General features: G+C 37.6%; 1 protein-coding gene across 5 annotated transcripts in view; it reads left to right on the forward strand.

Annotated features, from left to right (window-relative positions):
- The window catches only part of LOC133448501 (AMP deaminase 2-like), a 37,593-nt gene that overhangs the window by 5,137 nt on the left and 10,232 nt on the right, over window positions 1-22,224 (forward strand). For 2 of the 5 annotated variants that reach the window (XM_061727087.1, XM_061727085.1), the window contains 11 exons: window positions 14,344-14,474; window positions 15,543-15,673; window positions 16,220-16,288; window positions 19,153-19,264; window positions 19,372-19,558; window positions 20,394-20,535; window positions 20,613-20,702; window positions 20,798-20,927; window positions 21,465-21,659; window positions 21,764-21,895; window positions 21,994-22,157. In XM_061727087.1, coding sequence (XP_061583071.1) covers window positions 14,344-14,474; window positions 15,543-15,673; window positions 16,220-16,288; window positions 19,153-19,264; window positions 19,372-19,558; window positions 20,394-20,535; window positions 20,613-20,702; window positions 20,798-20,927; window positions 21,465-21,659; window positions 21,764-21,895; window positions 21,994-22,157 — 1,483 coding nt within the window. Of the gene's footprint in view, window positions 1-7,949; window positions 8,298-14,343; window positions 14,475-15,542; window positions 15,674-16,219; window positions 16,289-19,152; window positions 19,265-19,371; window positions 19,559-20,393; window positions 20,536-20,612; window positions 20,703-20,797; window positions 20,928-21,464; window positions 21,660-21,763; window positions 21,896-21,993; window positions 22,158-22,224 lie in introns of those variants that run through there. The other 3 variants (XM_061727088.1, XM_061727086.1, XM_061727089.1) reach the window with 3 other exon arrangements.

Raw genomic sequence — 22,224 nt, forward strand, 5'->3', positions numbered from 1 at the left:
TGTATTCCACTGTGCTGAAGAGTCTTAAAGAGAATGGAGTTATCTGTTCATAATTGGTGTCGTTTTTAGGTTATTAGTGGGGGAATTCAGTGACTAAGATGTCAGATGTTAAAATAAATTATTGCACTTGCTTGATTTTAGAGTTCAAACAGCTAAAACTCCAATTAGTGGCGTAATTGTAATTATGTTAGCTCGGTGCAAAACGGAAAAGGGACTCACAACCTGTTATTTGTGAGATGTGGGTCAAATAAAATGGCACTTAAATTACCTAGTATAATCAATCAGCTATGAAAATTGCTATTGATTACATTCGTTAATATACTCAGTTAATCTACAAATTGATCAGCTGCTTCTCAATAGCTGACATTTAGAGATGTTTTTTGTTTATTATACTGCAGTTAAGGATTTATAAATAAACTGTTATCATATAGCCAGTTTAAAAAAATAAACCTTTAATCATTGATTTGACGTAATATAAGAAAGTGTCACATTTAAGTTACTGTTGTTCACTGATAAGTAAACAGGTTTTTAAATACTACAGCTTTAAAAAAGAAAAATACAGACAGTTCTGTAATAATTCTAATTTTTACTATAATGGAGCGCGGATATTAAAGAAAAACAGAAATGAAGATGCTTTTTAAATTTGTTGCATCACAGTAAATTACAAACTCTTGTAAGCAGTTATTTTTAAATATGCATAATGTGTTTTCATGCAAATCCTGGATTTTCGTGAAAGTTCATAATTAAAAGACTCTTCAGTGACTATATGAATATTTGGATCTTTGCAAATATACAGGCCGAATGATCACACGTCCATGATTATATTTGAGAATTATGCTAACTGGTCTTTTTAGGGAGAAGCTAGTATAACAGTCATTTATATGTAAATGGAATTTAATGAAAATATTAGTGTAGTTTTAATCTGTGTGGGCTTTCACTCAAAGGGGTGTTGGGTGGTTTGAAGAGATGCAGCAGAACATTATAAGCAGTATCTCACGTTGGCACACATTGTGCAGTATTTGCTGAGGAAGCCTGTGCGTGCTGCAGTAATAAATAACTTAGAAGTTTCTCCATCCATGCAGTCATTTAAGTCCTCTCGATTAGCCGCTTGGCTGAATCCGGTGCACTCAGTCTTTCATGCATCCCATATGTAGGCTACCCAATATATCTGACCACATCAGGCTGTTGGCATCCTTGCTTGCAAATTACTGTTGTTAACAAAATCTGCTGTAAGTTGCAGAGGGAGTAAACAAGTCATGAACTAAAGTCATCAATATTTGCTTAGTTACTTCTAGTATCCTCAGTGGAAACACTTCTCCTCCATCATCTTTCATCCATCTTTCCTTGCAAGAGTCATTTGAGTTTGCTTTTTTGTGCAGATGACGTATCCCTCAAGCATTCCAGCATCTTTGAAGTCATTTTTGTTGTAAAAGCTGGAATTGATTCTGCATTTGCAAACACTGATTGCTCAGCTTACCCATCTACGAGAATACGACTCGGCTCAAAGGCTGCAATCCTCTCACAGCGTATCGCCATAATGCAGCAGGGTATACAGGAATGCAGACAAAGTTGTATGATTGTGATGTATGGAGGTTATTAAAGTATCTGCCACAGTGCTGGAGGAAATTCTGCTGCCTTGCTATTTGTTTGAACATGAATCAGTCATCTGTCTTGATCTCTACTGAAAGTTTACATACACTATGTTTTTTATCAGTAGGCTTTATGTTTGAAGATAGTTTGTATTTTATATAACATCTGCAGGAAGCAGTGATCACTGCCTCATTACCTTAATTTCACACTGTATAATCTTCATGACAATTGTTAATGTATAAAGAGTCTTTTTTCGTACAGTATGTTCTCATTGTGAATCTAATCAATAATTTAAATTCAAATATGGTTATCTTACCAGAAGAGGTTATGCAGTTTATTTATTAGCAGGATTACTTAAAAACCTGTAAAAGTTTTAGCTTGAAAACTTAATCAAGGTAAGGCAAGTTTATTTGTATAACACATTTCATGTGGAAGACAATTCCACATGAAATGTGCTCTACATAAAAATATTAAAAAAAAATGCATTAAAAGTAAAATAGTTTTAAAAGCAGAAATTAAAGACAGACGGGCATAAGTTAAAAATAATTGATCAAATGAGATGCAAGAAGTAAAGGTTGTGGTCCATTATGGTGGATTACTGAAATGCAGAAAAAGGTTTTCAGCTTTGAAAAATTAGAGCAAATGAGAGATTCGGCAGCCCTGATGCATTCTGGGAGTTTGTTCCACAGGTGAGGAGCATAAAAGCTGAACACTTCCTCCCTGTGTTTGGTTCTAACTCTGGGTACAGAAAGTAGGCGTGACCCTGATAAGCTGAGGGTTCTGGTTGGTTCATGATGGACCAGGAGATCAGAGATGTATTTTGGCACTAGACCATTCAGAGATTTATCAACCAACAGCAGGATCTTAAAGGAAGCCAGTGTAAAGATCTAAGAACTGGAGTTGTATGGTCCACTCTCTTGGTCTTAGTGAGGACTCAGGCTGCAGCGTTCTGAACTAATTGCAGCTGTTTGATGGATTTATTTTAGGGAGACCCTTAAGAACAGTATAACAGTATTTATTTTTTTTTTTTCATAATTTGAGTAGGTGGGATCATATATATGTTAAACAACAGAGGCCCCAGATTCGAACCTTGTTCGTTATTTTTGTTTAGTTCAGATTTGTCCCTGTCTTTTATATAGAACTCCGCCCAGTTCCTATCGAGATGTAATGGTCCACCGTGTCAAATGCAGCATCTGAGATCCAGTAAGACCAAGACCAGGTTGCCCCTGTCTGTATTGGGGCGAATGTCATTAAGGACCTTTTCTAGAGCTGTCTCAGTGCTGTGATGTGGCCAAAAACCTGACTGGAAGACTTTAAAACAGTTATTTAGTGTCAGGAGGTTGTTTTTAAAAAATAGCTTTTTCTATGATTTTTCTAAGAAGTGGTAGGTTTGATATTGGCCTGTAGCTCTTCATAATAGGTCTGTGTTGAAAAAAAATTAATTCTCGATTCGAAATATATTCTCATATTAGTTCCTAAAAATCGATTTGAAATTATTTTTTTTTAATTATTATATAATTATTATATTATTATGCCCAGTGAACTTTAATCCCAGTAATTGCGTCATTTAATTAATGCATGCATGTGGTGTGAAACTCAAACAATGAACATGGTCAAGTTTAATACTAGTATTAATATGTTGCATAACTACACAGTCATGTAGTTCAGGTAACAGCTCTAAAAAAGGTTTTTAAAAACACTAACTCAAATCGATATTGGATCAAATTTAATCAAATCAGGATAATCGATTCTGAATCTTAAGAATCAGAATTTAATTGATTCTTGACATTTGAATCGATCCCCAGCCCTACTTCATAAGTGACATCTTTTTTTTTTTAAAGGTTACTTATTAACGGCTGTTTTTAGGCACTGAGGAAAGATATCTGTAAGCAGAGACATATTTTACAATGTCTGAAGCTCCAAGGCCATAAAATGTGCAATACTACTAAAAACCCTGTTGGCAGAGTATCAAGGCAGCAAGAGGTGATGTTAGATGTCATCCAGGTTCTTTTGAGTGATGGGACAAAACTGTCATGATTTCTCTCAGTGGCCACAGAAGCGGCACATAACCTGCATCTAGCATAGGAGCAGTGGCTGACTGTCTCTCTGATTTTCTGAATTTTCATAAATCAAAGGTGGGGACTTTCACCAATTTGAAAGCATTTGGCTTTAGATGTTGATGTGGATATACTATTTATATTGTTAAAATATAAAGATCAAAGTTAGGTGGGATGCAAGAATGACACATTTGGGACTTGGAGCAGCTAAGAACTTTTGTTTAAATGGTTCATTTGAATTTTTAACTGGCAGGCCTGAGCATGGAGAAACTAGAAACATGAGATAAATAGCATCTGAGAGGTTTAATCTTAAGCTTTTATTGTAAGTTCCTGACTTTACTCCTATGTTTATCAACATTTCAAATGATTTAAATAGTTTGAATCTCTTAAAAAGGGTCATGTGTGTAGCTCTAGACTTGAGAAAAGCAAGCACGTTACCTTACTAGATTCAGCAACTTTCTTCACTTCACCATCTCACCACTAGAGGGAGCCACGGCGATAAAAATGCTGTATAGTGAGCCCATCAGTTTGAAACAAGTGACCGGTTGTGAGTGTCTGGAGTCTCTGACTTTGCTGTTGTCAGACATGAATCAGGACCAGTTTGCTCATATGTTTGGGTGGAAAATTCCAGGGCTTTCTTCCGCTATGAATAGCTCGGTTGCTTCCCATGTAACATGTCGCTTCTGGAAAAGGGATTTTGGAGAGCTGGGAACTAAAGCCATGAAAACTGTCACATCAACAGGTGGACCAGATATCCAGCCCTACTGCAATATCTGCCCGAACACACACACAATAAGCACATGAGTTCACACTAACACACAGCAGGCTAACTCAACACGTCGCTATCATGTGTACCATCTTTCACCGGGGTGATTTGCAAGCTGACCAACATACCAACAATAAACACACATGGTTATGATGGGTTGTATTTCATTGGTGAGGTACAGTTAAGTATGCTGCTTTGGTCCATCTCTGATTCCAGTCTGCCCCCTAATGCAGATCCTCTGTCATTTAATCCACCTCATTTGATCACAGATGAACCAGCGTCAGCTGATGTTTGGTCCCTAACTGGCTCTTTATTCTCTCCTGACCTCAGAAAGAATTACTTGTCAACCACAAATCTGTGCATTTAATTAACAAATAACTCACTTTCATTAGGGACATGCTCACAAATGGGGCTTCACAATTTAAGCATCCGGTAAAAAAATATATGAACTGTTTTTCTTTCATCTTAATTAGTTAGCATTAAGTAAATCACACATGTAACCTCTTTAAGTAGCAGTTTGTCAATTAGCAACTGTTCATGAGAATTGTTCTTCATTTTGTGATGTTGGTGATATCAACTGGATTCTACCTCTTGTGTTAGGATTTGCTCAGCCTTATGTGTATCACACCAACTTCTGTCCTTTTTAAAAAGCCAGATTGTTCACTATTAGGGCTGTTCGATTAATCGATTTTAAATCGTAATCGCGATTATGTAATTAGAACGATGTTAAAACGTGAAACTCGTAAAATCGATTTTTCACTTTTTTTTTTTTTTTTTTTTTTTTTTACCTTGTCTGCACACATATTAATGATTGATGGAAATACCTCTCAATACCTGCGACAAGTGCCCCATTGGAGAGGCTCTTTAGTGTAGGAGGGGGCGTTGTAACATGCCACCGGGCATCCCTCAAGCCAGATGCGGTAGACCGTATCGTGTTCCTTGCAAAAAACTTGTAAATGTGAATAGCAAATGTAATGAGTTACATTACACACCTCTACCTCCTTCATGGGTTGCATTATTATTTAGCATGCAAAGACCCAGTTTAGTTTAATTAGAAAATGTCTTGTTTTATTTAATTGGAAATATAACTTACTGTATGTTTGCAAGTGCTGATTTGCTGATTTTTTTTTCAGAGATAAAACTTTATATTTTATTATATTTTTTAAAACTTTTTTTCAACTTATTTTACAGAGTTTTGCACTTTATTCATTCATTTTTGGTTTAATAAGAGCAAAGTTTGCACTTAAAGCCCAATGGGGCAAGTGTTCAATAAAAAAACAGCATATTTGAAATAATTTCTTTGCCTTTTGTCAATTCACAAAATAATCGTAATCGAAAATCGGATTTTGAGAGAAAAAAATCGAGATTTTATTTTTGGGCAAAATCGAACAGCCATATTCACTATGTTTGACTTTCATGGAATAAGCCTTGATAAATGCACAAAGTAATTCCCAGAAAAAAAAAATGTGTTGTCAGAAGCCTCACAATTCAAGCATCAGTTCTTCCATCCTCTGTGTACTTGACACACCCTCATCTCTTAATGGAGCACTGTTGAGCACAGTGTGATAAATGTTTACAGTATCAGCTGACATAGTGTGCCTCTTTGTTATAATCTGATGTGATGCGAGGTAAACTAAGAGAAGTGACAACATCTATGGTTAAGTTAATCACAGAGCTTTGTTGGGAATGATGTGATTATGAATCTCTGTTCCTCTTTGTGTTTGTGACTATTAGTTTGTACATTTACACATGTGTCAGTATGGGAATACAGCTTATTTTGTGTCTTTTTACATATTATGGTTTCCGGGGAGAATTTATTGTTATGAGAACAGTCCCAGTGATCTTGTTAAGGGGAAACGAGAAGTCCCAACTTTGGTTAAAAATGTTTTGTAACTGTGTTCCTTATTTTGTTCACATGGGAATTTTTCTGCTGAGTTAGAGATTGGGTTTGTTTGACATTGCTGTTAACAATAATGCCAGCTGCTGTATTCCTTTGTGAGAAAGAGAATGATCCTTTCCTTCTTGGGAAATGCAAATGTTGAATATCAGAAGTTATAATATTGAGACTCGGTCAGAGATTAAAAAGGGAAACATTTGATATGGTGCTTCGAAGAATGTGTTTAGGTAAGAGAAGTGGACATCCAATAAATACCAAACGTTTTATTCTGAGCAGCCTGTGCCTAGGTCGTGGTTGCAAGATTCTCACTTTATTTAATTAAAGTGGATAAACATCAGCGGTGGAGTCTGTTATTTCGTCTCTACAAAGTCTGTTGGGCTCAGAAGAGAAAGTCAGAATGAAAACTACACCAAGTTAAGATGATTTTATAAAATATAATGTGTAATAGAAAATCACAAGCCCTGGAGGATAGGTTGAAGATCACATAACTCTATCTCTATCAAAACTTCTTCTGTCTATGTTCACATTATTTTCTTTATAACCTCCTACAGCTTCTTACTTGGTGAAAAATGCATATCATCCCACCTAATGTGAGATATGAGCTATCACTCCAGATAAAATTGATTTTAAAAAGATTAAGTCTAAAAAGATTGAATTAAGGATATATGGAGATATACGTAATGTACTAACTGAATCTTGCACCATCACTCTAATTTCTTCTTTACATTATGATAATTTTAGATTCCGATAAGAATTCTACCACCTTTCGTTCAGAACTATAAAATACTTTTGTTTGCAGAGATGCTGGACTCAGCTTTTTATTATTATTATTATTATTGGTTTCTTTAGAAAAAAATGCAGGCAAAAATCTGTGTGACCTGCACTATGATCAAATCTAAACAGCCATAAAGGCATTGAACTAGTATAGCACAGTTCGTGAGCAATCACATTTAGGTCAGCTTTGTGATTTGTGTAATACTTTCTAAAGTTCCATGAGCTACTTACGTGCCAAGTACAACAATTTTGTCATTGCTGTTTCCTTTGTGAGAGGTTTTGCAATATTGCACAAGATGGGGATTTGCTGATGTCAATAAATTTCCTGTGTGCCTTTTCAAGTTTGGGTTACCGACAGTATATTCACAGTAACATTCACCGATGGTCTTCACTTTTGATTGTGGCTTTGAAAACTAACTAAACACTGAAAATGACTGAATGGAGCAGTTCTGTACTTTGAGTACTGTCACTGGGCTTTGTTGGTCATGTGACAGAAGAAAGAAATCACTGTCATGGGTACCATGTGATCTGATGAAAAGTGGAGTAGGTATTTGAGGTGTTTGCAGCTTGACGGATACATTGGAAAAGATTCAGTTTGCATGAGAGGCATGTGATAGCATTAAGATAAAGAAGTCATCCTATTATTTACAGTTATGAGATGATTAAAGTAGTGAGTTCATGAATAGGGGGTGGGAGACAGAGAAGAGGTGGGAGTGGCTAGTTATCCATGGCCTCCTCCATTTCACAGCACAATAGACCATGAAGTGGTTCACCCCTACTCCTTCCCCTTTTTTGCCACGTGGTACATTCCAACCCAGTATTTAAATCCGGGATCTTGGAGGCTGTGCTGCTCATGCCCTGAAAACCGGCGTAATCCAGGAAGCAGCTGTGACACAGAAACAGGGGGAAAAGAGAGAAAACAAACTGCTTCAGCAGCACACTGAATGTGGCGACAGTTACAACAGGGGAAGTAAAGCCAAGACAGACGAAAGAGAACTGTCTGATCCCACTGTCAGAGCAGCTTGTGTGCTGGAGAGCTCATACGCCGTATTGCTCCTCTCTCTGTTTGCTGTCATTCTCTCTCTTCCACTGTAGCTGTGGGGGAGGGTGCACCGCCGCCTAGTTACATGTCCCAGCATCTCGCAAGAGCACAGACAAGGCCACTGCGACCATAACGGAGACTGTGAAAAAAGGACAGGACAGGCAGATAGAGGTACTGTAACCGATGATAATTAATCATGAACAGTACCTTATCATGAAGAGTTTGTTCATGTGAATCTTGTTTGACCGGAAAGATCCAGTAATTCTGCATTTCGTAAGTTACTTGCCACTTCAAATATTTGTATAGACAGGCTTATAGTGGAAGGTGCCAAACACAGTTGCTGTGTTTTTAAACAACAAGACAATGAAAGGGAACTGAAAAGGAAGGGAGTATTTTGCCATAATGCTGATCTCTATATATAACAGTTGAGACACGTAGTTGCTGCTGCTACAGTTCAGTATGATGGAGCTCAGCTGCCAAGTAGTTTAATCCCTGACATTCTTGTGTGCGAGATGAAAAAAATAAAACATTTGGGACGTATTTTACAGGAGTTTGTAGCCAACCAGAAAAGTGGGATACAGTAGTGTCTCAAGTGCTGACGTTTAGGACAACGCAAATCTCAGTACGATATGCATCTTCATTAATGCTGCACTGCTTAGACAGCCTGAGTGACTAAACCTAGTGAACTGCTGAGATCTCAGTTTCAGTCGTCCTGAACATGCAGACCTTTTCTGATGATTGTAAAAGGAGTGTTTTTAATGGATGCCATCTGTTTTGTGCGTTTTTATATGTGCATGCTACCTCTTGTATGCCGTTTGTTATGTTCAGGTGAGCACAGAAAAAAGTGAACACAATAGTTTTTAGTATGTACTGTATAAATAATATGCACGAGAGAAAAAGAGGAAAAAATTGCATTTTAATTATTTGAAATGTAATAAGTACATGCATAATACACAAGAAAAGGCCAGAGATAGTCGTATGAATAGTACAAAAAAAATATTTTGAATTGTGAGGGTAAATATCAGTTTGAATTGGTTAATCAAACATGATTTGAAAATTTTTGCACAAGGATGGCTTTGTTGAAAAGGCTGCAAGAAGCAAAACTTCTTGTCTGTAAAGAGAGCATGGCAAAAAGGCTAAGATTTGTGAAGTGCCATTTTAACAAACCACAGGAGTTCTGAAACAATGTCATTTGGATTGGGTATATTACTGTATGGCCAAACATTTGGAAATCTTTGCCCATAATGTACAGAACAGAACATATCGGAGTAAACCCCTCTCAGCAACTCTCAGGCACAGTGTTGGAAAGGAGATGATTTGGACTTCTTTTGCAGTCAGAGGTCCTGGCCACCCTGAAGTCACTGAATCAGCTGTGGACTCCTCTGTAAGACAGATGCCGGGCCTGACCTATATTGGATCATGCAATAGGAAAAGGATCCCAAACACGGCAGTAAATGTGCAACAGAGTACCTTTAAAATAAAAGGGCTGCTGTCATGGTGTTGCATTTGCCCTATCAAAGTCCAAGTTCAGACCTCAATCTGATTTGAAATACCGGGGAAGGACATTACTGGCTATGGTTGCTTGGTACATTAAGCACATACCATCATTTTACATCTCAGGGACTAAATTGAACTATTTTTAAGGAAAAACTAAAGTTTTGCTAAAGCAATGGTCATACTGGGCATTTGTCTTCCACTAACATGTACATGATACTTTGTGACCGCATGACAGCAATGACTACATGCCAATGACAATTGGCTTCCCTGTGTTTGCACTGATCCTTTTTGTCAGCCCTGTAAATGTAAAGAACCTTTATTTGACAGATTTTTCCCAGTGATTATGCTCATCGTTTATGCACAAAGTGATTATGTTATAGTCTTACAAGACATATGTGCAATACAGCACCAATTAGGGATCAGTGATGTGTCGATATTTTATTTGGATGACTTTTAAATTTTTTATTATGAATACGATTTGTACTCTTTAAAGATAAACACAAAAACTATAAGTTTTAACTCCTTTCTATTCAATCTCTTTTTTTCTTTCATAAAAACAAACTATAGTCCTGAATTATTTCCATAAGGTTTGTTCTGAAAATGGGTACTGCTGGTTATGACCAGAGAGGAAAGAAAAACAATTAATTGATATCGGTCTGGTGATTCAGTTTCATTTTTAAATGAAATACATTTCTAAATTAGAATTATTGATTTTTCCTGCGGACCAGAAGTGCATGGTCAGGACAATCCAAATCAGAAATGGGGTCCTAATTTGCAAAGTTGACGATTTATTATCTCTGTCTCTTTGTGAGCTTTAAAATGTGGCATCATCTTTATTCACTAACCAACCATCTTAGTAATTTTTCTCTAAAGCTACTTTTTCATCGGTGCATAATTAAAAGGTTTCTGGGAACATAATCTGTTTTAATATGTTGTCTTGTTCTTCTGTTTTTTTTTTGTTTTTTTTTGTCCCATTGAGATTAATGTTCCAGAGTACAGCTTGAAGAGTTCACAATAAACGTTATTTTTGTATTCTAGTCTTGTTGAAAAACGTTATTAATCAGTGTTGTTCATGAAAATGATTGTGTAAGTCCTTGAGCTCTAACAAAGATGTTAAGGAAAACGTTCCTGCTCACAAAGCATTAGCAAAGCTGATTTTTTTCTTAAAAGTATTTTAAATCCATCATTGTTACTGTTCATGTCTTTTGCCTGCCTTTTTGTTAATTTGAATGATAACCATATATAATTTCCAGTCTCTTTGTAAGGCAAAAAGAAAATACTGAAATCTAGACTGAATAAAATCATAATTAGTATAATTGCAAACTTAGAAGCTTGGGATTTCCTCAGCCACAGTAAAGCAGCTCATACTGCTGCATCATTGCTGTAACTTTTGCAAAAAGTACTCTACCTTAATTGCAGATTGCTTTTTTTCTTTCTCCCCCCTCGGCTTCTTGCTTTTTGTGGTAAACTTTGAGCGCTGTCACTGTCCATTAAAAAAAGGAAACATAGTAACTTGTCTCCACTACACAGAAACATGTTTTTGATTCCCATCTCTGTTTAGACTTCCTGATAAAAATGCCAGATAAAATGAAGCGGTGGACCAGATTTGGCCCATGGGCTTTGACACATGGTCTAGAATCTCATCGCCAGAGTAAGCCTGCTGATGGGAGGAGGAGGAAGACTATGAGGACTGTACTGGTCCATATAAAGCAGCGCTATCTCCACTGATGTGCACAGTCGGGTATCAGAAATGTATCACAAAGGAAAGATGGATGGCTTTGTTCACATTATGTCCTTGTATAAGAGGTGAGCTCTTGATGGCACTACAATGAAGAGCAGTTGAAGCATTCCAATCTAAAATAGACTCCCGCTCTACCAGTAAACATCGAGTTTGAGGCAAAGCTCGAGACCGCACAACCACCCTCTGTGCCAAAGTCACACTGAAACTTCAGCTGGTTATTAAAAGGGTTTTTTAAACTTATGTGGAAGTCTGCAATAATAATCTATTATAATAATATAGTATAATAATCAATAATAATTGTGCTGCCTACTACACTGATGTCACTGGGACAGAATAAGTTACTGTATCCTGGATTAAGAGACCTCTGCGGTGGAAAGTCTGGGGGATTACATGAACACTATATTTGCAATGGTTCTTTTTGTGTACATGTTTGATCTTTTGAAAATGCATGGTATTCAGTGTGATGACAGGACCACGTGTCTTCATATAATCTAACAAGCGGCTGTCACAATTATTCAGTAGCGATTTAGGAGATCATTATCAGAAATGTTTCTGGGTGAATCAAAAGCGTTAGTTGCCCTTTAAAGCACGGATGGCCGAACACTGTTTTTTTTTTACTTTAATTTTATTCCGTATTCCTGTAACTCCTAAGATTGATGCTTTGTCAGTTCTGTGTGCGATATTGAAAGGTCCAAAAGTGTTAGTAAAAAGAGTTATGCTCTGCTCGTTCCTAACTCCAGAGAGTTAGAAGCAGACAGCAGATGGCTGAGACTAATTGTCACAGGCCAGGCGCTGTGGCAATAATTGCTCCAATTATAGCGGAGCCGAGCACACCACTCCCAAAGAGTTGAGTGAATTACTGTGTGTTGCTCATATAACTATAGATAGATTTACTTTCACTGTTTAGCAGCTCTCTATTATATTTAGTTTAGCGTGGCAGTGATGTCTATTTTTTCTAACAGGAACAAGGAACTTCTCTGTCACATTCAAATACTTTGGAATCCACATGTCATCATATGAGTGAGGGAAATTTATTGTTGAGGTTTGTACACTGCACCTGAGGGGGGGACAATCTGTCCCTCCTCAAGCTGTTCAACATTCCTGGACATGTCTCAGATTTTCTTTTTCTATCATGGATTTGAGCCACTTTAAGTAGAAAAACAGGCTAACTGTATTGTAAGGAAACAGAGATGAGAACAAGGCAGGGACGGGGCTTCATAGACTGTATTATCTCGTGACGTGAGGGATGTATTTCCATTTAGTAGTGGTTTGTAAGATCTGCAATAATGACAGGAGGTCACCAACAGCAATTCCTCTACCTTCCTTTACAAAATGGATAACCATTTGAAATAACTGTAGTCATTCTCAGACATAAATATGTGTTCATTTAATTTGGTGTTTGTGTGTCGTGAAAGTAAACTGTGGTGACTAAGTGAAATATTGTGCCTAGTAAAATAACCCCCTCCCATGTAAAACCACACAGCCATCTTTGGCAAACCAAACAGAATTTCTTCACTTTTTATGTCTTTGATGGTAATATTTGGCTGTGTTTTCTTTTACATATTTAGTTCCCTTAATTTTTTTCTCTCCAAACGGTCTGAAATGACTGAGACCTTTTAACTTTGGAGGTGTTTTTCCGTTTTTTTTATTTTTTTTCTTTTAAATGCTTTTTTGTACTATATTGTAGCCAGAAAAGGCAAAGGTATTTGAAGATAGATCTAAACCTCCACAAAGTTTGTCAGTCAGAGGATTTTGCATATGATTGCAATTTAGCGGTACTCCAAAAAGAGGCTACGTTATAGAGGTTTTGATATATTTAAGGTCAAGTGAATTGTAAATACTTTTACTATGAACTGTTTGGCTATAGACATTTAAGTTATAAACTACAGGTTTTATCAGTCCAGCAGTTCTTCATGTTAGCACATCCCACGCAGAACATTTAGTTACATAAGGTTCATTAGGCTGTTCTCCACAGAGGCCGTACCAGAGCAGAACACTTTCTAAAATGCATTTTTTAACCGGAGGAACTCCAGTTGATACAGGCAGTATGTCTTCAATAAAAGACAATAAAATAAGTTGCCAAGTTACATTGCAGAGAGAAAAAGGCTATTTCCATGTTAATGCAACAATAGAAAATGAGAACTAAAGTTCAAAATGTAGTAGATTCTTAATTTGCATTGTCTGACTTTACATAATGAAAAATAAACCATACAACAATCTTTGGTCAAAGGGGACTGAAAGCATATACTTTTTACTACTTGTTTGCAAAAGTACTGTCTTTTTAAATTGCCTTCCTACCAAACAGTTCAGCCTAGTATATGTATTTCTCTCTATAATTACTTTGGTAAATATTTTTCAATTTGATTGAAATCCTTCTGATTAGATGTTTACCCGAACACTAAATGAAGAAGGAGAATGAATCAGAATGAAGTTTTTATTGTCCCTGATAGGTAAATTGTGAGAAATCCAATAAAAAAAAAATAAAATAAAATGATTTTCCAAATGTAATGTAACCTTTTTTGTGCTAAAATGTTTGTTTATTCAGTAGAAGAAGATTAGTGCTTTGAAGACAAAACATACTCTTAGTTCTGAGACAAGGAAAAGAGTGAGTGTTTCACTGTGAATGAAAATCCCAGTCCATGACTGCTGGGAGGTTGTCCTAGCTGATTTAGGGGTTTGGGAAATCATTAGGATCAATCAGGAATTAATATGTTTAACAAGCCATTACTATTTTTAAAATCTTCAAGAAAGCGTCTGTTTAAGACCAGTTTTGTGTTGCTGTCACCATGTTTTTATCCCTTGGATGTTCATCATATCACTTTGGATGTGGATTTGGATTTTGATGTGGTTGGCTTCAAAACTTAATTCTAATCAATTGGTTTGATCTTTACCAGACTGGGGATGAAAGTAAAGACACCACTTAAGTGTTATTAATCACATTGTATCAAATGCTGTAAATCTTCCCTCCTAATCCTGCAGACCTCTGTAGTGCGTCTGGGTCCAAGCCCCTGAAGCCACAGCGATCGCTTCCAGGGACACCTGTCTCTTTCTCACATTACCCAGGCGACCTGCGGAAATCCATGGAGGAAAAGTACAAAGAGATTGCAGAGGTGAGAACTCAAAAATCCACCAGCAGTGGAACTGAAATGCTGCAATCTTCTAATGACATTTGACCTCACTGATACAGTTGCTGTTGATGCAGGTTATTTATCGAATCAATTAAACATCACAGTTTAAATCCTCTGCTACTGTATTTTATTTTTAATTTCATACCTGAAAGTATGAATTAGTACGTTTCTGAATCCCTTCTCTAAGTATAAATGAGTGTAATCAGTGGATTCGTACTGCCTTTTGCTCGTTGCCTGAAAGAAGAAAATGTGTGTGACTGTCTGTTTTCTGCGGGTAAATGTAACACACAGTTTTGTTTGTGTAATTCATCTATATAGCCGTGTGTGTGCAGGGCCGCCGCAAGGGGTGTGCGAACCGTGCGACCGCACGGGGCCTCGCGCCCCAGGGGGCCTCGCGCTATGGGCCGTTTTTTTTTTTTTTTTTTTTTTAATTTTTTTTTTTTTTTTCAAAATTTTTTTTTTTCGTTTTTTACCTTATAAATATCAACAGACACGTTCCATTACAGACCTAAATGTGTACTAGTCTGTGCATATCAATAAATATATGTGCAATGATGCGCGTGTCTGTCGTTCAATACAACTGATCAGACCAAGCGCAGACACAAGCTGCTCTGATCCAGACGGTGGAGTTGGAACAAACTGTCACACAATGTCGAGGGAACGGGATAGATTCAGGAAATTTCTATCAGGGGATGAAAAAAGAAAAAAACTAAAGAAAATGGAAGAGTTTAATGCCTCTCTGAAAGGCTCGTTTGATAAATTTGTTACAAAAATCACCGATCCGACCGGGTCTCAAGCAGCCGCGGGGCCCCGCGTCGAGGCAAGTCAAATGATGATGAGGCATGGGAAGGTATGCAGTATTTTGCTAATTGGAGAGTTAAAATTGTGTATATAGACACCCGATCCGACCCGAAAAACCCAAAAATTCCCCCCCAGCCATTTCGCACAGGGCCTCGCAAATCTCCCAGGCGGCTCTGTGTGTGTGTGACATGTTGACATGGTTTTTCTGTTTTATGACACCATAAACTGTACAACTTATGCTTGAACCAGGAGCTGTTCACACGCAGCATGGGGGAGAGCGAGATGCGAAGCGCCCCGTATGAATTCCCGGAGGACAGCCCGATTGAACAGCTGGAAGAGCGACGGCACCGCCTGGAGAGGCAGATCAGTCAGGACATTAAGTGAGGAAATGCAGAAATATCCCATCTAGACCTCATCTAGACTCCAACCAAGTGTCTACATGACCACAGACAGACACAGCGCTCCCCCTTCCTCTGTCCTCCTTTAGAAAAAAAAAGATGTTTTCACGCATACATGCTTATCAGCTTCTAACATGCAAGCGTGTGGGCTAAACAATCTCAGCAATCAGTTCAGTGAGCTGCCCAGAATTCAACACCTGCTCTGGCAGTACATCTTCAACTACATAAACACGCATCACACAGACGGTTCCCAAGGTTGATGCTAACTGCACCACTAAGCCAATCGTTCGGTGGTTGTCTGGCACACCCTCCGCGAGCCCCTGTTTACCAATCAGGGTGTACTGTTGCTAAATGATTACATTGTCTTTATATGTGTCTGTGTGTGAGTGAGAGTGCTTGTTGGAGCGCGGGCTTGTGCTTGGAAGTGGTGTCTTTCCTTTTGTGTGCCTAATTTCTTCTCACTACCTCTGCTGTCTGTCTGCCCCTGCCTTGCCCACGCTATCGTGCGCCGCTGCATATCACCCCAAGGCTTGAGCCAGAGATCTTGGTCCGTGCCAAACAGGACTTCATGAAAATCGACAGTGCTGCAGACCTAGAGTGAGTGAGCTCTGCCTCAGGATGCATGTTTTGTTTATTAGTCAACTCTGTTTTGCTTGCTTGTAGTCTGAAAAATATGCATGACAACTAATCACCTGTGAATTTGATAGGTATCCTTAGTACTTAGTAGTTATTAGTGCCTAATATAAATGGTTTAGGAACTCAGCTTTATTGCAAATAATTCTCTCCAGAACAATTGATGGATATTGTCAGCCTATTGACTGCATCTCCCTTCTGCTGGTTGATCAGTAGATTTACAGGTTTACAAGTGGGCTTTTTAACTTGATTCTCACCCTTAAAAGGAGTCTCTTTCATCTTAGAGAAAAGTCTTTTTTTTTTTTATTGTATTGCTGAATTTGGTTCCTCCCCCTGAATTAATCTTCCTGAGATTCCTGAGTTATTTTAACAGCTCTTGCCACTCAGCAGCTTTTTGGATTAGCTAGTAAGGTTGATCATTTATAAGTGTATTTTTTACTGTCTGCTACTCATGTGTGGTGGTTTGAAAGGTAGTTGTGAAGTACTCGCATTAAGTTCATATTTGCAGTGAAAGTAAAACTATTTTTGAGCCTCAGAATTCTAAACCACACATGTCAGAGCTTCAAGAAATATGATATGAATTGTAAATATTTTATATTAAAGTTAAAAATTGTTGGTCTTTTAACGTGTCTCTAAAATTTGCATGATGACAGCACACGTGAGCTCCTGCAGTGCTTAGGGTTTTATTCCAACAACTGTTTTTTTTACTTTTACTTTGGCAGATACTTTTTTTTTTTTTTACTTTGCTCTGTTCTATCATTTAAAGGCTAAAACAGAAATTTGATTACATAAATCTTGAAATAATTTCTAAGACTTTTTTTTTCTTAAGAAATGAAGAATTTGCAAGCTGCTTACATAGTGAGCTGCAACATTGAGGTCACTGATTGAATGAAGACTGATTGAATCAGTCCTAGATCTGTTACTATATGGTGATGAGGGTAAACTCTCCTTGGGGACCAAAATGAAGTGAGTAACAGCAGTTTTGAGTTGGAGCATTTGCAGCATAATGGCTATTAATGGAGCCCAGAAGGAAAGTGGTGAGAATAGATTCCTATTTTAAGGTTCTGACGAGAGTAAGAAGTGTATAAAAAGAACTGTTTGTACAGGGATGTCCTTCCCATTTGCGGCTACTACAGACGCCTGTGTCAGACGCCTGTAGGCGGCCTGGTTTGATGAACTATGTCTTTTTTATATCATGTGGCTGTCCAAGTGTTTATGCATAGTCTAACTTGGGAAATGATGGTGGCAGGATGCACTTTTATATGCTCTGTGTCGTTTTCTGGTGAGAAACATGCTGATACCATCATAAGTATTGCTGCAGGCCATGCACATGGCAGCAGTAATCCTAAATGCCAGTCGCTTCTATTAGCAAAATAACGCACCCTTCCACATTGCAAGAAATGTTCAGGAGTTTGAGGAGCATGATCAAGAGTTTTAGGTGTTGACATGGTCGCCATACTAAAGTTTATATTTAAAGAAGCTTCTCAAGGATGTGCTGACATCTTGGTGTCTGACTTAAGGTTCTACAGACAGTTTACACAATGTTGTGAAACCCATGATTGAGCTGATCAGAAGTGTTTTACACCACAAAGTGTCCTATTAGACATGTGGTTTTAAACTGATGAGTGACTGCCCCGCACACCAAGTTAAAAATCATATCGTGGAATTAGCTGTGTTATTTGTTTTTAATTTTTTTGAGGCACTGTTGGCCTTTTATTAGTAAAGAAATAATGGAGAGAGAGAGAGAGACAGGAATGATAGAGAGCAAAGTCAGGATTTGAGCCCGGTCCTCAACAACGAGGACTTAAACTTCTGTATCTAGGACCCCAGAGATCACTGTTTAGCCTTGTGGAGGTGTCGTTCGACTAACTAAAGCACTGATAAAAAGAGGTTCCCAAAAGAAATGTCTGTTATCACTGCTCACAGATAGAGAGTCAGGTTGTGCCAAGGTCTTTTACTCACTGCTATCCTTCTTTGGAGCACATATTTCTTGTGTTTATTTCAACTTTGAGGTGCCTGCTCAACCAGATGAGCTATGTGGCATCTCTACTTCCGTATTGACCTGGATATAAGACGACCTTGCTTATATGATACCCCCCTATTTTACAAGACACATCTTTAAAACAAAAAAACAGGGCAAGTGCTGGGTGAGATAGTCCGTATGTGTTAAAAAGTATTTTGTCTATACACAGTGTTGTAATGTAAAAATGTAATGGTCTAGGTTTTTAAAAGTAAAGGTCCTAACATAGGATGGCCCATCATCTTCAGATATTTTCAAAGGGTAAAACAAACAAAAATAAACCACCCATCTTATATTTGGATCCCTACGGTATTGATTCACAATCAGGGAGCACCATCAGTGTCAGTATAAGAAGGTTGGCAATTCACAATACATATTGTGAAGCTTAGAGATCTTGTTTGAAGAGTTTTCCTCAAGACTCCAGGCTAAATGTTCCATCTTGCATGCAAAAGATGCATATGAAATATGATATACAGTTTATATACTTTTACTGTATGTCTGAACCATGTTGTAAACTTTTCCATTTTATATTTATTAAAAACATCCAAATGGTATAAATATAGGAAAGTATCACAAAAATCATTAAAGAGAGTATTAAATGTAGGCTTTCCAAACAGACTTTTTAAACAATGAGCTGCACTAACAACTGACACAGCCATAGCTTAATTACTAGAAACTTATTTATTTAATTTTTTTAACTTTTAATTAATGTCTTTTTAACCTCCTGCTTTCCATCTCTGTGTGTCAATAGTCCAATGGTATCTTCCCACTCTGTTTTCAAATGTGTCTGTGCCTGTAATCCCATAAGGTTAATGAAGGACAAAAGCCTGGACTTTGTTGACCTTTCCTTTAAGGAGGGGGCGATGCCGGTCGAAAGAGAGTACCTGCGAGTCTCAATCTCTGGAGACGAAAAGTGTGGGGTGAGAATCTAAAACAAGATCCCAAACCAGATGAATGTTTAAGGAAGTGCACAAAATAATTGCATTCATTTGCATTTGTTTATACTTTCAAATTGTCACATTTGCAGGTGCCCTTCACTGACCTGGTAGACGCTGCCAAGTGTGTGGTGAAGGCATTATTCATACGGGAGAAGTACATAAACCTGTCCATGCAGAATTTCTGCAAGACTACAGCTCACGCCTTACAGGAGCTCGGGACAACGCCTCTGAATATGAGGGTCTATGATGATAAACTAGAGACCCCTGTAGATGCTGGTATGGCAGGCACACATCCAGTTAGAAATATACTCATTAGTCTGACAGAACCACACATGTTTTTTGTGTTTGATCATTGTCAGTTAATATATTAATAAGTTACAGAGATAGTACTTATGGCACGGGAAGGAGTGATGACTATATCACAAACCTGGACAGGTTTTTACCATCTGTATCTAACATGAGGTGATAAAACCTTTTTCTTTAGTCTTAAAGGGATTTGGAAATCCTTTGTTCAGCTGTTGAAGGAATTTTGAAGGAATTATTGCTTTAACCCTGTTTAAATTGTCATGAGGTGGGATTAAAGTTATATGGCTGTAGAAGGGCAAATTGCGACATACAGATGCAACTAATGTGAATGAATTTGTCAGTACCCGAAGAAAAGTTTCTATTTCTGTGGGATGTTTTTAGGGATTATAGTGACATCATTAATAATTTTAGCAGTAGCGGCTTGCATGACCAAAATTGATGGTTGTTTTTACATTTTCAAAAGGCTTCGCTGGCTTTAAAGATGAGTAGAGTATTATATATGTCAGTGTTTAGACAGCGAGAATTGCACTGAAAACATGATTGAAAAAAAATACAACTAAAACAATTGTCCTTAAAAAGACACAAAAATTTTGTAGTATTTATTTTTAACAATAAATTATTTACAAATACTTTTTTTCATGTTAAACAGTCAGTTATAAGTCAATAATAAGTCAAAGCTAGAGTGTATGAGAACACTTTTAATCACATTTTGATAAAAATGTACATGAGCGTTTAAAACGCCACCTTAAGAACTTTATTTGGTGAGAAGAAAGATTGACGAGTGTCAAACCTCCCTTGTTCCCAGATGCTCCGGTCCATCCACCTGTTTCAGAGACGCACCCTTATGACAATCAGGATATTAAGAACATGCCACCAGACACAGGATATGGCTGCAAGATGGTTGATGGTGTAGTCCATGTCTACAACAAGAACAACAATATGGACAAGTAAAGTGTTAATCATAACGATACAGTAAAGTATTTTTATATGACTGTAAATAATTGTGAGCTGTTGTACTTTTCAGAAGCACAGAACTTGATCTGATGTATCCTGACCTGAAGGAATATATTGCAGACATGAATGTGATGATGTCTCTTATTATCAATGGGCCAGTGTGAGTTTGATTTTTATGTAATTCAATCAATTCAACCTTTAGTTGCTGAGTGTTTGGTCTGAATAAAAGGCGCCTCTTTTATTTTGTGTATGTAGGAAATCCTTCTGCTACCGTCGCCTGCAGTATCTAAGCTCTAAATTTCAGATGCACATCCTCCTGAATGAGATGAAGGAGCTGGCAGCCCAAAAGAAAGTTCCTCATAGAGATTTCTACAACATAAGAAAGGTGGGAACTAACAAAAACCTTTTTCCAAATGTTGCGTACCATGGCTCTTTCATGAAGGAATTATGTAAAAAAACAGTACAATATTTTTTTAAATTTTTTTTGTAAGGGCATGTAAAGTTATGTTTTTTTATTACTATTATTTTATGAATATTTGTGCATTTTAGCAAATTACTGATGTGTCTATGCCTGTGGACAACCATTTCACAAATAAATGAGAACAAGCTTAAACAGTTTTTTTCCTGTTGAGATTATTTGTTTTTTTTTGTCTAGAAAGAATCAAAAAGATGTAAAAAAAAAAAAAAACCAAAGTCAGTCAGTCAGTTTATCATGGATTTATGTATTCAGCTAAAAAACACCCTTAAATGACAGTTTTACTCTGTGAATTCACACACGGATGTAAAAATGTGCATATAAAATAGTTTAATGATAAAACCTTAACCATAGACTGTAGAGGTCTAAAGAGAATCGCTGGTCTTAACAGGAAAATAATTCCCATTTTTGTTGGTGTTGCTCTGCTGGCCTCTGTTCTTACTCTAGGTGGACACACACATACATGCGTCGTCCTGCATGAACCAGAAGCACCTGCTGCGATTCATCAAGAGAGCCATGAAGAAATACCCTGGAGAGATTGTTCATGTTGAACATGGACGTGGTCAGACCCTCAAAGATGTTTTTGAGACCATGAACCTGACAGCCTACGACCTGAGTGTAGACACACTTGACATGCATGCGGTGAGACGTAGGAGTACATAGAGGAGATACATTTGAGATCGTATAATGTGTACCTCATTTTCTATCAATACAAATAATATTTTTCTTGTGTTGTGTTTTTTTAGGACCGTAACACATTTCATCGGTTCGATAAGTTCAATGCCAAATACAACCCCATCGGAGAATCCATCCTCAGAGAGATTTTCATCAAGACTGACAACCACATTAAAGGAAAATACTTTGGACATATAGTTAAGGTGTGACATAATTTCTTTGTGAAGCACTTACCTCATTGGAATGATTCTTGAATACACACACTAAACCTGGTTTGTGTCTGCTGCCTCTCTTTGTCCAGGAGGTGATGTATGACTTGGAGGAGAGCAAGTACCAGAACTCGGAGCTGCGACTCTCCATCTACGGCCGCTCCCGGGATGAATGGGACAGTCTGGCTCACTGGGCCGTCGAACACAGAGTTTACTCTGATAATGTGCGCTGGCTCATCCAGGTGCCCCGTCTATTGTAAGTTCCCCTGCAAACCTGTTTAATATTAAAGCTGAGATGAGCTGCACTGACTAAGCTCAGAACA

The sequence above is a fragment of the Cololabis saira genome, chromosome 8 (assembly GCF_033807715.1).
Source record: "Cololabis saira isolate AMF1-May2022 chromosome 8, fColSai1.1, whole genome shotgun sequence".
NCBI classification, from domain to species: domain Eukaryota; kingdom Metazoa; phylum Chordata; class Actinopteri; order Beloniformes; family Belonidae; genus Cololabis; species Cololabis saira.